Below are 17,061 nucleotides of genomic sequence, written 5' to 3'. Positions count from 1 at the left end.
CTAGATATCAAGTAGACCCCACTAAATAATCCGTCAAATCCAAACCATGGTAAGAAAATATAGTAATAATTAATCAAAAAGTATATAACAATTCAAACGAATTTATCCAAATTCTTTCGGAAAAAAAAAAAACTATTTATTCCAAATTAGTTAATAATAATTCAAACTAAATTGGCTAATAAAAAATCTCTAGATTTCTGTTTCAAAAAAAAAAAAAAAATCTCTAGATTTCAAATTAAATTTTTATTCTTTTTTTGAAAGAATTCATTTTTATTCTCTTGTAACAAAAAAAAGACTAAATTTTTATCCCTTACAAAAAAAAAAAAAAAACAGACAAAAGTACGAAGAAGAAGAAAGTTCCTAAATCTCGTCGAAACATTTGTGTCTCTGTCATCGTTCGTGCATGAAATTTCGGTTCTTCTTTCTTACACAAAGGGTAACAACAAATTCAACACCGTGTTGAACAAGATAAATTCCCAAACAAGAATCCACAAAAAAGTGATTATCTTCAATTCAATTCATTGCATTCAAACAACAAGACACAATCCACCGTTTCCTTTTCCATTCCTTCTGCAATCTTTCTCTCTCTAACCCTTTTCTCTCTCTTCTTTATAACTCTTCAAATACCAATGACTCAATCTCACTTCTCATAACAATAACAAACCCATTTCAACATCTCATTCAATTTTCTTACAATGGAAGATTCAAATCCCAACAATTCACTTCAGAAACTTCATTGTTCTGTTAAGAATTACGATTGGGGTTTACCTGGTCAATTGTCACAGGTTGCTAAGCTTTCTGAGCTTAATTCTGGGTTTAAATTTGATCCAATGAAGCCTTATGCTGAACTTTGGATTGGTACCCATGATTCTGGTCCTTCTTTTCTTGTTTCTGATGATGATGGACAAAGGATTAGTCTTAAAGATTGGATTTTTGATAACCCTGATTTGTTGCTTGGTCATAAAGTTGTTAAGAAATGGGGTTCTGATCTACCTTTCTTGTTTAAGGTATGTGATTTTCATAACTATTGATTTTTTTTTAAAGTTTTTTGTTGATTACTATGTAATTGTTGTCAAACATTCATTGGTTCTTTTAATGTTTTTCGTTGATAATTAATCTGTGTCGGAGAACCTGTGTTTATGTCGGGGAAGTCTCCCATCCCAACCATGTTGTCTCTAGAAACCGGAGACCTTACTTAAGGGATTCGAGTTCAGTTTTGCTCAGACCAATGTGAAGTTGGATACCCTTTATTTATTTTTTGTTTAAATGGTTGTTTAGATTTTATGAAAAGGTTAAATTTTTGTGTTGTTTTCTATGTAGCACCGACACTTGAGGGTTGAAGGCGTCTCTGAGTGTCAGGTGCTGTTTAACACGTCCGTTGTTGGACACTGACATTTATGATTATATTTATGCGTGTCAATGTCGTGTTGAGTGTGTCTATGTCCATGCTTCATATGATGGGGGTGCTCCCTTAGTTTTTTTGTTTAAATGGGTGTTTAGTTTTACGAAAAAGGTTGAATTTTTGTATTGTTTTCTATGTAACACAGTACTTGAGATTGAAGGCGTGTCTGGTCTTGTCTGACAAGACTCTGATGTGTGTGATTATATTTAAATGTACCCTTCTCTCAAATTATTATGTGTTAATGTTGTGTCTGATGTCTATGCTTGTATCAATGCTTCATAGGATGTGTTGCCCTTTTGATTTTTATTTATTTTTGTTTAAAGGGGTGTATATATTTAATGAAAAGGTTGATTTTTTATGTTGTTTTCATGTATTAGGTGCTGTCTGTAGGGAAGGCTTTGTCTATTCAAGCTCACCCAGATAAGGAATTGGCTAGGATGCTGCATAAATTGCATCCTGATGTGTATAAAGATGGGAATCATAAACCTGAGATGGCTCTTGCAATGACAGATTTTGAGGCTCTTTGTGGATTTATCACTCTTAAGGTAGTATTTAATTATTCTGTGGATTTTTACTAATTTAATTTGTTTTTATTGTTATTTTGTTAGTATTATGAGAATAACTGAACTGGCTTTTGCTTTCATTGACTGTGTCAAGAAAGATTCATTGTTTATGTTTAAGACACTGATTGTGATTTGTTTTCTTTCTAATTTAACAATAGTTTTTGTGAATATGAGCCTTATTATAAGATGAAAATTAGGTGGTGTTATCTTAAATTTTCTGTTTTAAGTATTGTTATTGATGACAAGTTAGAGTTTGTTGATGATTTGATTTGTTAATTTTTAAAGTAACTTCTTTTATAAACTTTAAAATATTCAATACTCATTAGTGTGATTGGAACTGTCCATCTGTTAGGTATAATTCCTTAATGATGTGACTGAGTGAAACTTTTTTCTGTTCACTTTAATTTTATTCACATGTCAATTTCATTCTCTTTGTTGAGTTGAGAGGCCTTTTTCTGATGCAATACAACCTGTGATGTTCTAACCAACAATTAATAAAGAGTTACATGCTATGAAGCACGGACACTCCTCGGATTAGACGTGTCCTGGTGTCGGACACATGTCTTGTCCGACACGACACCGACACATATAATTACACCAAATGATGTGATTTTCTCAAATTATTAACGGTGTCGGCGTGTCAATGTCCGTGTCGTGTTCGGTGTCCGTGCCCGTATCCGTGCTTCATAGGTTACATGTGAAAAATTTGAAATGATAACCCTTTGGTGTTAATGAAGCAACTATTTGTTATAAAGTAAAATAGGTGGAAATTTAGTATATTTTTATTACAGATCTTTTTGTTTGGAACTGCCAAATTGAAGTTCTGCTGCTTTAGTTTGAGGTGTCTTTGAGAATAATTTTTTCTTCGGGGGATTGTGACATCCCTTGTTACTCTCTCTGTTCCTTTTTAGTTGTCGTTTTAATCACATTTACGTGTGCCATGAAAATAAATAATTTTTGTTACTTTTTTGATGAAACTATGTCTTCTTTATAATACCCTTAATTATTCTTATTGCATTCCGCATATCTATCTCTGCTATAAGTAGTTAAGGGTATTATTGAAAAAACAATAGTTAATGTTATATTGAAATCTAAAAACGCAAATAAATAGAAATATGATTTTTCTACCTAAACAACTGCTAAAAGGAACAGAGGGAAGTATTTTGTGCTACGCCTCTCTACATAATGTGTCTTTATTAAAAGGTGTAACTACGATCAGTTTAGATTTATGGATGTAGGGAATCAATTTAGTTAACTCAAAAGTTCAGATTTTGGTCTTGCCCATGGTTCATTTCTGTCATTCTCCAAGACGGGATTTTAATACTGCTTTTTTTCGATTGCATTGTCTTAGCTTGTATTAGAGTGTCTACTTGTTCAATCAAGAAAAAATGTTGCCTAAACAGTCTTTATTGGTCGAACAATTTCGAGTTTGACACAAATTTAACTATGTTTTTTTAAACATGTCCAAAATCTTACTTGTAGAATAAGGTTAGAGCTTACCTGTGGTATATGCAACCACCTTTTTACTGATTTATTGTAATGTGTTTTTGTTTTTTTCTATTTAGGAGCTTAAAGCTGTGATTCATACCGTTCCGGAAGTTGTCAACCTAGTTGGTGCTTCAAATGCAAATCTGGTGTTAGAAACTAGTGATCAGAATGAAGAGAAGGTTAAACCTGTTCTACAGGCAGTGTTCACTCATCTTATGTCAGCTAGTAAAGAGATAGTGACCGATGCAGTGAACAGATTGATAAATCGACTGCATGAGGAAAGTGAGGTTAGTTGATTACTTAATCTGTTTGGTTTTAATAGTTTGGCTTTGACGCGAAATCTATTCTTGTAGATTTATTCCTTCTTGTCTCCTAGAGTTAGTTCGATGTCTGTGAAATGAATGGCAATTTTTTTGTTGAGGATGTGATATACATGGTCTTAAGCCTTGTTTGGATAAACGACTTAATTATGCGCTTATAACTAAATGTTTATTATAGTTCTTATGTATAAGTTATTTCTATAACAAAAGATAAAATAAAAAAGTTAAATTATTTTCATATAAGCTATCAGCTGTTTTCATAAACTAAAATCAGTTGATAGATGTCATATGATGTTTCCATAAGCTCTCCTAAACAGTCTCACAAGTGCTTATGCCAGTAATGAATACCACTATTATGCCATCGATAGTTATCTCTTGTACTTCTGTTCCTCCATATTGTGTGTTGGGTAGATGGTATGTGGAAGCTTTAATATTCTCATTTTGCATCAGATGAGGCATTTGACAGAAAAGGAGCTGTTGGTGCTGCGGTTGGAAAATCAATACCCATCCGATATCGGTGTGATTGCAGCTTTCTTTCTGAACCATGTCAAACTCAATCCTGGTGAAGCATTGTTCCTTGGGGCGAACGAACCACATGCTTATCTATCTGGGGAATGTATTGAATGCATGGCAACTTCTGACAACGTTGTGCGAGCCGGCCTAACTCCCAAGTTCATAGATGTGCCGACTCTTTGTTCCATGCTCACATACAAGCAGGTAAATCACATCAGACTGTTTACCGCAACTTCTATAACATACATGATGCATTAATGGCCTTATTTGGAAATTTTGGATAAACAACTTAAGTTCTTATAGCATAAGTGCTTATCATATAAGTGTTTATGTATAAGTTATTTCCATAATGAAAAATAAAATAAAGTCAAATCTGAAAACAACGTATGGACATGTCAGTCTCACAAGTATTTATGTTTGTAGATAAGCTCAAATTAGTCTCACAAGTGTGTATGCATATGTAGATAAGCTCAAATAAGTCAATTCAAACGGACCCTAAAGTTCAATTATTAGATAGAAATTACCGTTGGAACTTATTTCAGTCGTACACCTGATACTATGCTAAGGCATGTGTCACTTTTTTCTTCCTTTGAATTTTATATTGGTCATGGATTCATCTTTATTGAGATTTGGTGCCTTTTGTTATGTTTTTTTGCATCTTAAGACTTCTCATGCCACATAGATTGCTTGGTTGGTTAGCTATTTGATTGCAACTTTGTGTGATATTAACTCAATTGTAGGCATGTGCATGCATAACCATATACTAGTTGGCATGCACATATTAATCATGGTTTCGAAATTTTGACGGAATACGCACGCGGTCTTTGAAATGAATCTTAATAGGTTGCTTGAATACGCGAAACTCGGTTTTAAACTCACTTTTTTATTCTTCTACTTTTTTACAGGGTTTTCCAGAGATTTTGCGGGGAGTGTCTATGAATCCATATGTAAATAAATATATCCCGCCATTTGAGGAATTCGAGATTGACCGTTGTATTCTCCCAAAAGGGCAAACAGTAGTGTTCCCGGCAGTTCCAGGTCCGTCCATCTTTTTGGTCACGGCCGGGGAAGGATCGATGAACACAGGATCACCCAAAGTTTATGAAATCACCGAAGGTGATGCTCTTTTCGCTCCTGCTTACACAGAGATTAGCGTCGCAAGTGAGTCCGAGTTGCATCTGTACAGAACAGGGATTAATAGCAAGTTTTTTGAAGACTCTTAAGCATTCTAAGGTTGAAGAGTTTGTGGAGGAAATAAAAAGGAATTCTTGGATTTGGTTTATGGAAAAGAGTACTTAGGTAGCTTAGGTAGTTTTCGAGATCTTTGGTGGGCAGAGTACTACTTGTACTTCATCTCGATTAGTGGGTTCAGTACCATTTGCACTTTTTTCCATGTTTGCGAATAAAATTATATATTGCTGCTAAAAGAAATAATAATCTTAAGTTAGCAAGTGTTTTAATTATTTTTATTTTTTATTATTTATTATTTTTGTCATATGAGAATAAAATAATAAAATTTCTGTGTAATACTATGTAATAGCAGAACTTTAGTGTAAATGTAACTGTAATAAGATCACAGAGGCTGAGAGAAAATTTCATTGTAGATGTATTCCTATTTGTAAATTTATTTATAAATAATATCAATAAGTGAAGTGTTTCCAAATATTGTGTTTAGACTGATTTTTGTTGAACTGTGGATTTAAACTTAAAAATTCTAAATAAAACATAGAATGTGAAGCTTGATACTATTTTGTCTCTCTGTATATAAGCACTTTTTTGAAGGAAAAAAATGTGTACCTAAATATGAATCTCATTTTAAATTACTAGATACATTCTTTTGTTTTCAAGCATATTTTAAATTCATAAAACTAGAAAGTGAATTGAAAGATGTAGACACATTATAAACATTTATAATATAAATAAATAGGAAAGAAAGTTTGATACATATTGGAAAGAGAGGTGTATATACATATTATTACGAGTGAAGACTCAATTTAGTCTCCGATAATTTTCGTATGATCCAGTGTAGTATCCGACAAAAAATTAATATCAAACTAGTTTTTGATATTTTATTGATGACAAATTAATCTATATGTAATAAATAATTAGTAGTAGAATAATTTAACCTTCATATAAAAATGATCGTGACTAATTTGGGTCTTTACTCTTAAATTATTACCGTCAGTATTATATTCTTTTTACTGGTATAAACCTTCAATATAGTAGTAATTTTTTTTGAGGGAATATATAATGTTTTTTTTTTAGGAGCTTCAATATAATTAATTTTTAAAACTAATGGAAATAATTATCATAATTTATTTTGGGTCAACCATGGAGAAAATAATTAAATACGACATTATGTAAAAGAAAAGAAAAGTTGGATTGCAATAGAAACAAGAAGACAAGGTCAACCAGCTAGAAATTCCAAAAGTAGTACATTAGATGTAATTAACAAGCTTGTATTAGTCAATGTCAAAGTAATATGCAAAAATAAACAATAGTGGTCACATAGAATATCACATTTCCTATTTGGACCCTCCACTGTTGCCTAAGTTTGAAGCTTGGTGAAACTTTTCAATCATTTGTAATGAGTTGAAGCAATCAATCACTGCTAACAAAATGAGAAAATTGAACCAAACATTTCCTCTGCTACTCTTTTTCTTCCTACTTGTGTAAACCCTTCAGCCATGAAAGAATAACTTCTGCACCTTTCTCCCATGAAGTGTCCAACATCATGTCATGAGCAAGTCCTTCAACAGATACTGGCGACACACCATAAAACTGTGCGGTTTCTCTGAGTCCCTCTGCATCCTATAAATCAACAAACGCAGAAAACTACCTTAGGTTAGAGCAAAAACTACAGAAACAAAATCAACGTCGCAGAAATATTGACAGCGAAGATAACTAGGTAAGAATAATTAGACAATATCATTGAAGAAAAAAAAAAAGCACGTCATTCTCATCCTTGGTTCGAGCGAAAGAAACAAAGTCATTCAATCATTATCAAACTGAATTCCTATCCGCGAGTATTCTAGGGAGCGCTTCCTACTTCTAATAGGTCATGAACTAGATCATAAAACAATATGTGACACCTAAATTTGACAACTTTTTACGTGGTTAGTGTAGTTCACACACATGGTGAATCATGTGCAAATTTAAGGTTAATGAAGTTCAGTAGATGGTTAATAAGTTGTGACACCCGATATATCTATTAACCGAATCTAGCGCTTAATTAACCACGTGTGCGAACTACGTGATCCATTTAAAAAGTTGTTGAATTTTGATTTCTCAAAATGATATTCAAATAACATTTTTGTCAGTTATTTATTTTTCACTCACCACCATTTCTGTTAGTTTTTTCACCATTTATAAGAAATAGAGCTTACCACAATGAAGTCATTGTTTGAACCCAAAACAAGAACTTCAACAGGGAGATTTGGCACCAAAGGAACTGGTAGGGAAGCATTCAACTTTCTTAAATCAAACAATGGCATCCGTGAACTTTCTTTCATTAGTTCTTGATATCTGAAATATTAAAAGAAAAGTACAGGCTCGGTGCCTTCAAAAAGCTTCAAAACCAACAAAAATAAAATTGAGGATGAAAAAAAACATATCATGGTCATATTATTGTCAACCACCAATCCATGACACCAAAACCTTCCATTCTAGCCTCGTATGCTAAATGTCTTCGATTCTTACTTTACATCATCTCCACAACACTGATAAGTTCTAGTTAAAACTGACAATTTTTTAGTGAATGACTGGGTTAATTTCCACAATTGACAGTTTAATTTCCATTCTTTCAATAAAAATTCTTAAAATTTGGGTTATACTTACTTTACCACTACAAAACTGATGTTTAAAGTGAGGGGTTTCCTCCCACTTATAAACATATTTTCAGACCAGATCATGTGGAACTGTCAACAGTCAACACTTCCCACCCAGGACTAGGTATCTTGAGCTTGACCCAAATGGCCAGATACCGGATCTTGAATAGACTCTGATACCATCTGAAAATTTGGGTTGGGTACTCACTCTACAAAACCGGCCTAACTAACTCAACTTACAAAGTCATTTCAGGGCATATCACATGGGACTCTCGACAAAAACCTAGTGACTATTGTCAATGTTTCACAAAGCAACATCTTTTTGAGTCAAATTGAAATAGGAAGTGATCATGAAAAGAATGATTCGAGGAAAACAAACCTTTTAACAACATGATCCTCCATTGTGGCTGAGAAAAATGTCTCCTTGCAAAGAGAGAGAGAGCTTTGAAAACCTTTTGCTGCCAAGCTGTAAGTCACCTGCCAAATAGTGGATTGAACACGTGCATATAAGAAGATGAATAAAGGAAGCGTCGCATTATACAGAAAATTCAATTTAATTTACCTTGAAGGCAGCAATTGGCTTCGAAATTAGATATCGCCAAACTAGTCCACTAATAAAAATAAAGAAAGTTTGTTAACCAGTGTAGTCATATTTAACAATTCTTTATCTTTCTCTATCTTGAAAAAAAAAAAAAAATAGTTAGTTACCTATTACCAGAAGGAGGTACAGAACAAACAAGGACAGCTCCTCTAAGCTCCGGGTATAAATTTTCTATTAGAGAATCAACCTCAAACAGAATTAGCATAACAAACCAGAAATGAAAACTCACATACATGTGTGTGCACGTGTGCGTGTGTTGTGAACAAAAGAGTGTATGTGTGTGTGGAATTCCACTCGTCCTGGTCCAGAGGCTGCAATTCCACAATATCTGCGATTTTGAACGCAATCACGTTTGGTCTCAAAAGAATCCAATTCTGCATGCACGTTAGATCATAGGGGACAAGTGAGATCGTCCCATCGTACGATCTCACGATCTAAATCGCGATCTTGACCACATTGGTCCAGCTTCTCACAAACTTGTACAATCAATGCCACAAAGATAGTCAACTCAATTATCGAAGAAATAAGGAAACGATCAACAATTCTGCCTTCATCAGACAGATAGACAAATAAGCACTCCAATAGAGAAATTATGGTTCCCTCATTATCAACAAGCTCCTACAGGTGATGAACTACTTCCGAGTTAAATCTGGTATAATGTAAGGGGTTTTCTTTTTCTATAGATTCTTTTGAATTAGATCAAAAGCAGTTGTCAAATTAGATACTCAACTCGAAGGGTGTGTGCGTACATGTGCGTATTTTTAAAGCAAGTACCCACATATAGAATCAGGTGTAAATGGTTCTCAACAATTAATCATTATAGGATATAGGAAACCAGAATCCTTTACTTCAACCAATTTTCAAACAAGCGAGTGCATGAATAAGCCAGAATCAGGAAGTACCTTTGAGTTTGTCATTTCCTAAATTGGAAATATAATACTGAATAATAAGTCCTCCAAATGAATGTCCGAGCAAGATGGGTGGCGATTGAATATTTCGATGAATAAAATCTGCAACATCTCTTGCATGTGTCTACTGCAGAACATGGTACAACCATAAGAGTATGTGAACATAACCTATAATAATGAAGTATGCATGTCAAAGTTATTCCACACATAAATTGAAAGTTATAGATGAATGATTCTAAACTAGTAAAGGGAGAGGAAGTTTACCTGAAGCGTACCAGCAACCGAATCTTCTGGTTCATCGCTTTCGCCCTGCACATGTGGAATACATGACAGAACAGTTTAAGATAATCAAATTATGAACACCATGAAATCACCAAAAGTACAACATCAAAATCACATGTTCAACAATGCAGATGACGATGATAGTGGTGCAGCAGCAATTCCAAGTATAAAATCTGTCCTAATGTGTTAGGGATGCGAGTAACCACAATCCCACAACACTAAACATTACAATACATTGAACACAAACATGGAGCCTATGGCATGACAATAACATATTCCCCTCCCCTAACTTTTTTCCTTCTAAAAAGTAATAATATACTTTAATTTTAGGTCCAACATAAGTTATTGTAATTTCTAAATAAACTCTTGTAAATAAATTAGTCATTGAAGTTGTAAGCATCAGTCAAAAATCAAAATAATCCCTAATTTTGCAAATTGGTAAATACATCCTTAACATTGTAACGCGTCAGTCAAAATGATCTCTCCTTTTAAAGGCTAAGATGGCACATTAAATGAACATGTGAACTTCTACGTGAATCTCACATCAATGTTACATTACCAGAAACTTACATATGATGTTAAACTCATGCATTTCATGTCAAGTCAACTCCAGACACATCAAATTGACGGATTTCATATACTGCAGTAGTGACTACTGATTATGTTTCCATACTTAAGGGAATAAATTGGAGAAAGAGTGGTTATTTTATGGACTGAATTGATGGCTTGTTCTTAAACTATTTTTACCTCATAAATTTCATATGCCACTTAAGTCTCTTGTAATGAAGAATGATCCATGCATCTTTATACAAGTATTTTTATATGTATATAATTTTTATTATAAATATTTTATTAACGCATCTAAATTGTATCGTATTCTGAATTAAAAAAAAATAATCACATATCCGTGTATCCACATCGCACCCACACCTACATTGTATACAGGTTTCATAGCTACATATTCATTTAACGTGTCATGACGTATCCTCTAACAACAGAAATAAAAAAATTGATCCTTTGAGAAATGTGTTACAATTTAAATGACATATTCACCAATTTATGAAATCAATCATAATATTTGAACACTCCAAATTCCCCTACATTTATTCAACACCTCACTTTATCTCTATCACTCTCTTCCTACCACATCATCAACCAATCACATCTATCACATCACTCTCGCTTATCTATTTCTTTCTCAAGGTGTATACGCTCATATGAGTGTACACCAAACATTATCCTTATAAAAAATTCATTTATATTTATTACGTTAAACAAACAATTTGGTCCCTGAATGTGTGTAGCATTCTCATTATAGTCCCTCAGGAGACATTTGAGTATGTGTTTGCAATTTCGATACATATGGTGTCTCACACATTCAATGACCAAATTAAACTGACTATTTTTTTGGTGTAAATCGGGTGTCCTTCGTGCGCGCAACTGCGGAGACTAATCTCTCAAGTCTTGTGGGACCCAAATGAACAAGAGACTCTCCTCAAGAGTTTTAACACTATTGCTTGTCCAATAATGGATTCGAACCCAACACCTTGGTTAAGCTATTAATTAATGCTCACAAATTTGAGCATCAATATGTTTATTAACTTATAATTATGAAGGAAAAAAAAAGTAGTTTAGAGAGAGAGAGAGAAAGAGTATAGAACCTGTGCAAGCAAAGAAAGAGCATAACAATCATAACCAGATTGAGAAAAGAAAGGAAACCAATGTTCAGCCCAACACCAAGCAGCATGATAACTTCCATGAACAAATACCAAAGGTGGTGAACACTGACTTTCACTTTCATTCTTCTTCTTCTTCTTCTGAACAATGACTTCCATGTTCAAACCAGAAGGAAGCTCATGGAAAATACGAGATTGCCCTTCCTTTAGATTGTAAGGAACACTCATCTTCTCCTTCTTCTGTAATGCTACTGTTACTGTCTTATTGTTGTAATTATGATTATAAGAAACTTTGAAAATTGAACACACAGAAAGACCCATTGTCATTGCCATTGCTCACTGTGTTGCTTCTTCTTCTTCCTCTTTTTGTTTTGTTTCTTAATCTTTTAACTTTGGCGCAACTGGTAAAGTTGTTGTTATGTGACTGGAAGGTCACGGATTCAAATCCTGGAAACAGTCTGTTGTGTAAAAAACAGGGTAATGCTGCATACACTACACCAATAATGATATGAAAAATTCAATTTATAAAATCTAATGAAATTAAGTTCCAAACATCAATAGTGTAATTTAATTTTACACATGTATCCGATCAAATTGTGATAAATAAATAGTTATTGATATATATTTTAGGTTCCTTAAAAAAAAAAAATTAGGTAACTTAAAAAGTGGTTGGATGCATGTGTGTGTGCAAATATTTTGCAGAGTGAGTGAGATTATAAAATCCAAACTCTAATTAATTATATTTTTTATATTATTAAAAATATTTTACTTTAAAAACAAAATAATATATTTGACTTTATTTGCATTAAATTCAACATGATTGCTCAATAAACCCTTCAAATTTGTTTAGCTGAAAAACCTAATCAAGGTTATATTATATGGGATCAAATTTAACACACAAAAATAGCCGATCAAAAATTAGGACCTGATGTGCAAAATTGAAGGGCTCTTGAGTCTCTAGGTCAAGAAGGTATACCACAAACCTGTTGCTTTTCTTCACTGTCTTTATATTTCATGTTCATGAATTTTTTGTTCAATTATTTGTGTTGTTGTTTGAACATCTCAATATTGTTGTTTTTCTATTAGTGGAAACTTGGACTGTGTCATTGTGGTTATTATTTGAAGATATTAACTGTTCGATGAAATGTCTCTGTGTATACTTGAGGATATTGGGTTGTCTTTAGTTAGAATTTGTTTGGATTGATTTATTTATTTGAGTTTACCTACCAGCACAGACACTTACAAGACTATTTGTGAGAACTTATGAAAATAGTTGATGACGTTTATTTTCATAAGCCCTCGAAGACAGCGTATAAAATTAGCTTCTAACTTATTTAAAACAGTTTGAATTTATTTTATCTTTTGTTATGAAAATAGCTTATACATAATCACTTATTCCATAAATTGTTTATTCAAAAAAGGGTCTTGGAGCTGTTTAGATTGACTTATTTGAGTCTCTCTATTGGTATAGACACTTATGAGATTGTTTAAGAGAGCTTATGAAAATAGTTTATGACAAGTCTATAAATTGTTTTCAATTTATTTTCATAAGCTCTCAAAAATAGCTTATATCTTATGTGTAAACATTAAATTTATTATATCTTTTGTTATTGAAATAGCTTGTACATTGCATATGCACTTATGCTATAAATGTTTAATTAAGCTGTTTATCCAAATAGACCCTTAATAGTTTATTCATTGGACTTAATTCCTTCATTTGTTTGTTTGGTTCTAGTGTTTCAGGAAACATACAAATCATAGAGTCAGCCTGTTCAATAGTAGTAGCTTTAAGTTTTCAGTAAGCACTACTGGTAAAAAAACAATTCTAATTTTACTATGAGTTTTTGCAATGTCATTGTCGTATCCAGTGTCTGTAACTGTGTCGGTGCTTCATAGATCCCCTCTCTTTCCCTTTAAACTCTTAAACAAAGCCACCTGTTTATATATGAGTAACATCTATCACTGCCACCTGTGGTTGCTTTTGATCTGTTTTGAAATATTTTTGAGCTAATAATATCCACTTTGTTATGTTGTCTATGATTAGTATCATCATCGTACATCAGTAATCAGTGTTGCTTTTAAACAATGTAGCACTTAATTGTCTTTTTTTCTTTCTCTAATTGTTCAAAATACAGAGATGGAAACAAAGTCATTTGATGCAGTGCTTCATAGACCTCAGGTGAATGCCACGTTTCGTCTTGGCGCAGAATCATATTCTGTTGAGGCAGCCAATGGTTCTTCATTATCAGAGCAACTAGTTAACATGAAAGAACATAGCATGTCCGTATTGAAGGATTTCATAACAAAGCATAATGTTCCTCAAGATGTTTCGGGTGAGTTGTTAGAAGATTTAGTAATGACTCCATACCACAACACCGTTTCTTTTCAACCACTGGTGGAGGAAACAACTATCTCAGTTCACAAGCCGCCACCGGAAATCTGTATTCCGTTTGATCTCGTGAAAGAAATCTTGTGTAGACTCCCAGTGAAATTCCTCCTACAATTCCGTTGCGTCTGTAAGTCGTGGAATTTTCTAATCTCAAATGATCCCAAATTCGCCAAAAAACACCTTCACATGATGTCAACAACCAAACACCACTACCTCCTCACAACCACATGGATCATCGCAAAAGAGTTAGAGGTAATGTCTTATCCATTCGATTCTCTTCAACTCGACTCAATTTTCACCTCCAATCCCACACAACTCGATTACTCTCCCATTATTCCAACATCCAACGATGGCCTCGTTGCTTCTTGCGACGGTCTCCTTTGTTTCGCCATTAATCAACGTCTCGCTGTTCTCTATAACCCTTGCATTAGAAAAATAAAGAAATTACCCTTTATTGATCTTCCACGAGTACAAGGTTCAACTGTATATGCTTTTGGATATGATCCTTTCATTGATAATTACAAGGTTGTTGCTGTTTTTTGGTATGGTTCTTATCACAGGGCTTACAAAACTCAAGTTGAAGTTCATACTTTGGCACCAACTCTTGGAGAAGGATTAAGGACTTCCCTTCTAATGTTCGTTTGGAACGACATGGAATATTCGTAAGTGGCACGGTTAATTGGTTGACATATTGTTATTTAAACGGTTTTAATGGGTTGCGTTCCATTGTTTCTCTTCATTTGGGGAAGGAATCTTATCAAGAGATACCGCAACCTCATTATGGAAATCTGAATAAGTTAACCTTGGGTGTGATGAGGGATTGCTTGTGCATTTTTTCTCGAGAAAGTCACCACTCTTCTACTGATGTTTGGCTTATGAAGGAATACGGAAATAAAGAGTCTTGGATTAAATTGATTCATCTTCCTTACTTTGGTGATTTTGGTTTTGCTTATACCAGGATAGTATATATTTCGGAGGACGACAACCGTGTGCTGCTTGTCTTTAGAGAGGATCGTAAATTGAAGTGGACTGTTTATGATTCAAAAAATGATACTATAAAGAATTTGAAGATTCAAGACTTGAGTTGGGTAGAATCAGAAGTCTATGTTGAAAGTTTGATATCACCTTGATTATAATATTAGGATGTAGATGATGTGCTACATCACTTGAGAATGAGATTCATTCCTAACTTTTATGTTTATTTTTTGTTTATCTTTATTTGATTTTATATTTGTTCCAAGTGTTGGCAACTTCATGTATCATTGTTAGTTGATTAATAGTGAGTAAAATTTGAAGCTTGAGAAATTGCTTTGTTATTTCCATTTTTGTGTAGTGTGTGTATACACAATCACTTATTAAATTAACATATTTTAATTTCTTGACCTTGACATAAAACTTATTGGAGCTTGCCTTCTCTGCAATGGGAATGTGTATTCTTATGCTTATCCTGATGGCCACAAAAAAATTATGGCATTAGTCAGTTCAAACTGAAAGGATGTCAATATTACAAGAAGCCCGATTCCAATTATTAGGACAAGAAAACAAAACACAAATGGAGCCTTGTCCGTTCGTAGTGCTTATAGGTATTGTATCGACCATTTTATGATTCGTCTTTGCTTAAAGTGGAAGGAAGATGGAAAATGATTTGGAGTTTGAAGGTTCTGCCGAAAATTAAAAATTTGTTGTGATGTGTGTGCAGAAACTGTTTACCAACGCAGATAAGATTGCAAGACAGAAGAATTCGATGTACTGCTGTGTGTGCTCTTTGTGATGATGGTTTAGAAGATGGATTGCATCTGTTTTTCTGCTATCCGAACAGCATTCGCTCCTAGCTAAAGAGCAGGTTCTGAATTGATATATGTCAGTCTGCAGCAGGCCGAGAAGGTGCTGCAATTTTCATTTTCCAATGTTTGCAGAATTGGGATAGCAGCTGTGGCCCTCATTGGACAACGCAAGTGTGGAGTCTGTAGCGACAGTGCAATAACTTAATCTGGAACAGTAACACAGAGACGCCAAACCAAACAATTTTACGGATAGAAGTATGATCCAGCTTTTTACTGATAATTGGAAGAAACCAGCTCCAAGCTGTTTCAAATGCAGCATCGATGCCTCTTTCTCAGCTCAAATTAATAGTGGGAATTGAAATTTGCATAAGAGATGATAACACAATTTTGTACATGTTAAAGTAGTACAACATAAGCACATTTTGATGCCCCTAAAGGAAGATTGGTGCTGCCAGATTAGATAAAAAAAACAATTCTTGAATAAGATATTCAACTCCAAGGATGTGTGCGCGCGTGCGCACACGTGTCTGTGTTTATAAAGCAACACCATTTATTTGGCCACATACATTCACTATGATGTTTACATGCAAGTTAATGTATGGTAACCAGAAATAGCATCTGGTGTAAATGATTCTAATTTCTAAATAATTAACCAATATATATGAATCCATAATCATCTAACTCGACCAATTTTGAAATCCAGAACCATAAAGTATACCTTTAAGTTTGCCATTTCCTAAATTATATTTGTCAAATCATTAAAAAATATTTGAGTTGAATCTTCATTTATTTAGAATTATACGTGATTTGTTGTTAATAGTGTAAACTTTTTACATCAAAAAAGTATCAAAATTAAACTCTTTCTAATTTTCAATTAAAGCAAATAAATCGAAAATTTTATAAATCAAAAACCATTTTATGCTAAGCTTTTTTTTGTCGGTAGACGAAGTGGTAAACACCATTGAAACTCACACACACTGCATTGTCTCGGGTTCACCCGAGTGAAGGCGTCTAACCTAACAATTTCAACATTGCCAGTTGAGCTAGGCTTCAGGGACTTATGCTAGGCTTTACTATTTGTACTAAATTACATTCTTAGAGTTATTATATTTTACACAAATTGTTTTTTGTTTTGTTTTGAAGCAATCAAACTAACATACAAAAATTGAAATCAAAAGGAATCAAATATAATACCTTAGATGAACACATTTAAAGGTTCATCACAAGCATCACTGTCACTGGACCAACTCATCAAAGTTTACTTATTCTTTCTTTATTCTAATAATTAATTTGAATGTTTTTTAAACA

General features: G+C 33.5%; 3 protein-coding genes across 7 annotated transcripts; 2 read left to right on the top strand and 1 right to left on the bottom strand.

Annotated features, from left to right (window-relative positions):
• Window positions 1–365: 365 nt before the first annotated feature.
• Window positions 366–5,933, top strand: LOC25497434 (mannose-6-phosphate isomerase 1). The gene is made up of 5 exons (XM_013592014.3): window positions 366–1,007; window positions 1,780–1,947; window positions 3,531–3,740; window positions 4,224–4,490; window positions 5,192–5,933. Exons 1-5 carry the CDS (start codon window positions 696–698, stop codon window positions 5,507–5,509), a joined length of 1,275 nt encoding a protein of 424 aa, XP_013447468.1. The 5' UTR covers window positions 366–695; the 3' UTR covers window positions 5,510–5,933.
• A 791-nt stretch (window positions 5,934–6,724) lies between these two features.
• LOC25497433 (uncharacterized) lies at window positions 6,725–11,972 on the bottom strand. Its single transcript, XM_013592013.3, has 8 exons — window positions 11,566–11,972; window positions 9,887–9,931; window positions 9,617–9,746; window positions 8,822–8,885; window positions 8,676–8,724; window positions 8,493–8,590; window positions 7,673–7,811; window positions 6,725–7,097 (listed from the first exon to the last, which is right to left on the bottom strand). The coding sequence occupies exons 1-8, from the start codon at window positions 11,911–11,913 to the stop codon at window positions 6,951–6,953; spliced, it is 1,020 nt and encodes a 339-aa protein (XP_013447467.1). The 5' UTR covers window positions 11,914–11,972; the 3' UTR covers window positions 6,725–6,950.
• Window positions 11,668–15,285, top strand: LOC25497432 (F-box/kelch-repeat protein At3g23880). 5 transcript variants are annotated; one of them, XM_039828066.1, is made up of 3 exons: window positions 11,673–11,793; window positions 13,316–13,391; window positions 13,753–15,285. In XM_039828066.1, the coding sequence occupies exon 3, from the start codon at window positions 13,844–13,846 to the stop codon at window positions 14,633–14,635; it is 792 nt and encodes a 263-aa protein (XP_039684000.1). In that variant the 5' UTR covers window positions 11,673–11,793; window positions 13,316–13,391; window positions 13,753–13,843; the 3' UTR covers window positions 14,636–15,285. The 5 variants fall into 5 exon arrangements, with proteins under 5 accessions (XP_024627361.1, XP_039684000.1, XP_024627360.1 ...); XM_039828065.1 differs by lacking the exon at window positions 11,673–11,793 and adding an exon at window positions 12,274–12,550; XM_024771593.2 differs by lacking the exon at window positions 13,316–13,391 and having other exon boundaries at window positions 11,668–11,793; window positions 13,716–15,285.
• Window positions 15,286–17,061: the final 1,776 nt, after the last annotated feature.

Source organism: Medicago truncatula, chromosome 7, assembly GCF_003473485.1.
Source record: "Medicago truncatula cultivar Jemalong A17 chromosome 7, MtrunA17r5.0-ANR, whole genome shotgun sequence".
Lineage (NCBI taxonomy): Eukaryota > Viridiplantae > Streptophyta > Magnoliopsida > Fabales > Fabaceae > Medicago > Medicago truncatula.
Note: the sequence above shows the minus strand (reverse complement) of the source record. Positions and strands in the feature narration are given on the sequence as shown.

Bases quoted from the DNA above. Each gene is read 5' to 3' on its own strand.
- LOC25497432 (XM_024771593.2), top strand. From the start codon at position 13,718: ATGGAAACAAAGTCATTTGATGCAGTGCTTCATAGACCTCAGGTGAAT.
- LOC25497433 (XM_013592013.3), bottom strand. From the start codon at position 11,913: ATGGCAATGACAATGGGTCTTTCTGTGTGTTCAATTTTCAAAGTTTCT. The intron at 7,812-8,492 runs GTTTGTTTTCCT...TTAATATTTCAG, and splicing joins GAGGATCATGTTGTTAAAAG to ATATCAAGAACTAATGAAAG. The intron at 7,098-7,672 runs GTAAGCTCTATT...GTTGATTTATAG, and splicing joins CAAACAATGACTTCATTGTG to GATGCAGAGGGACTCAGAGA.
- LOC25497434 (XM_013592014.3), top strand. From the start codon at position 696: ATGGAAGATTCAAATCCCAACAATTCACTTCAGAAACTTCATTGTTCT. The intron at 1,948-3,530 runs GTAGTATTTAAT...TTTTCTATTTAG, and splicing joins GTGGATTTATCACTCTTAAG to GAGCTTAAAGCTGTGATTCA. The intron at 4,491-5,191 runs GTAAATCACATC...ACTTTTTTACAG, and splicing joins CCATGCTCACATACAAGCAG to GGTTTTCCAGAGATTTTGCG.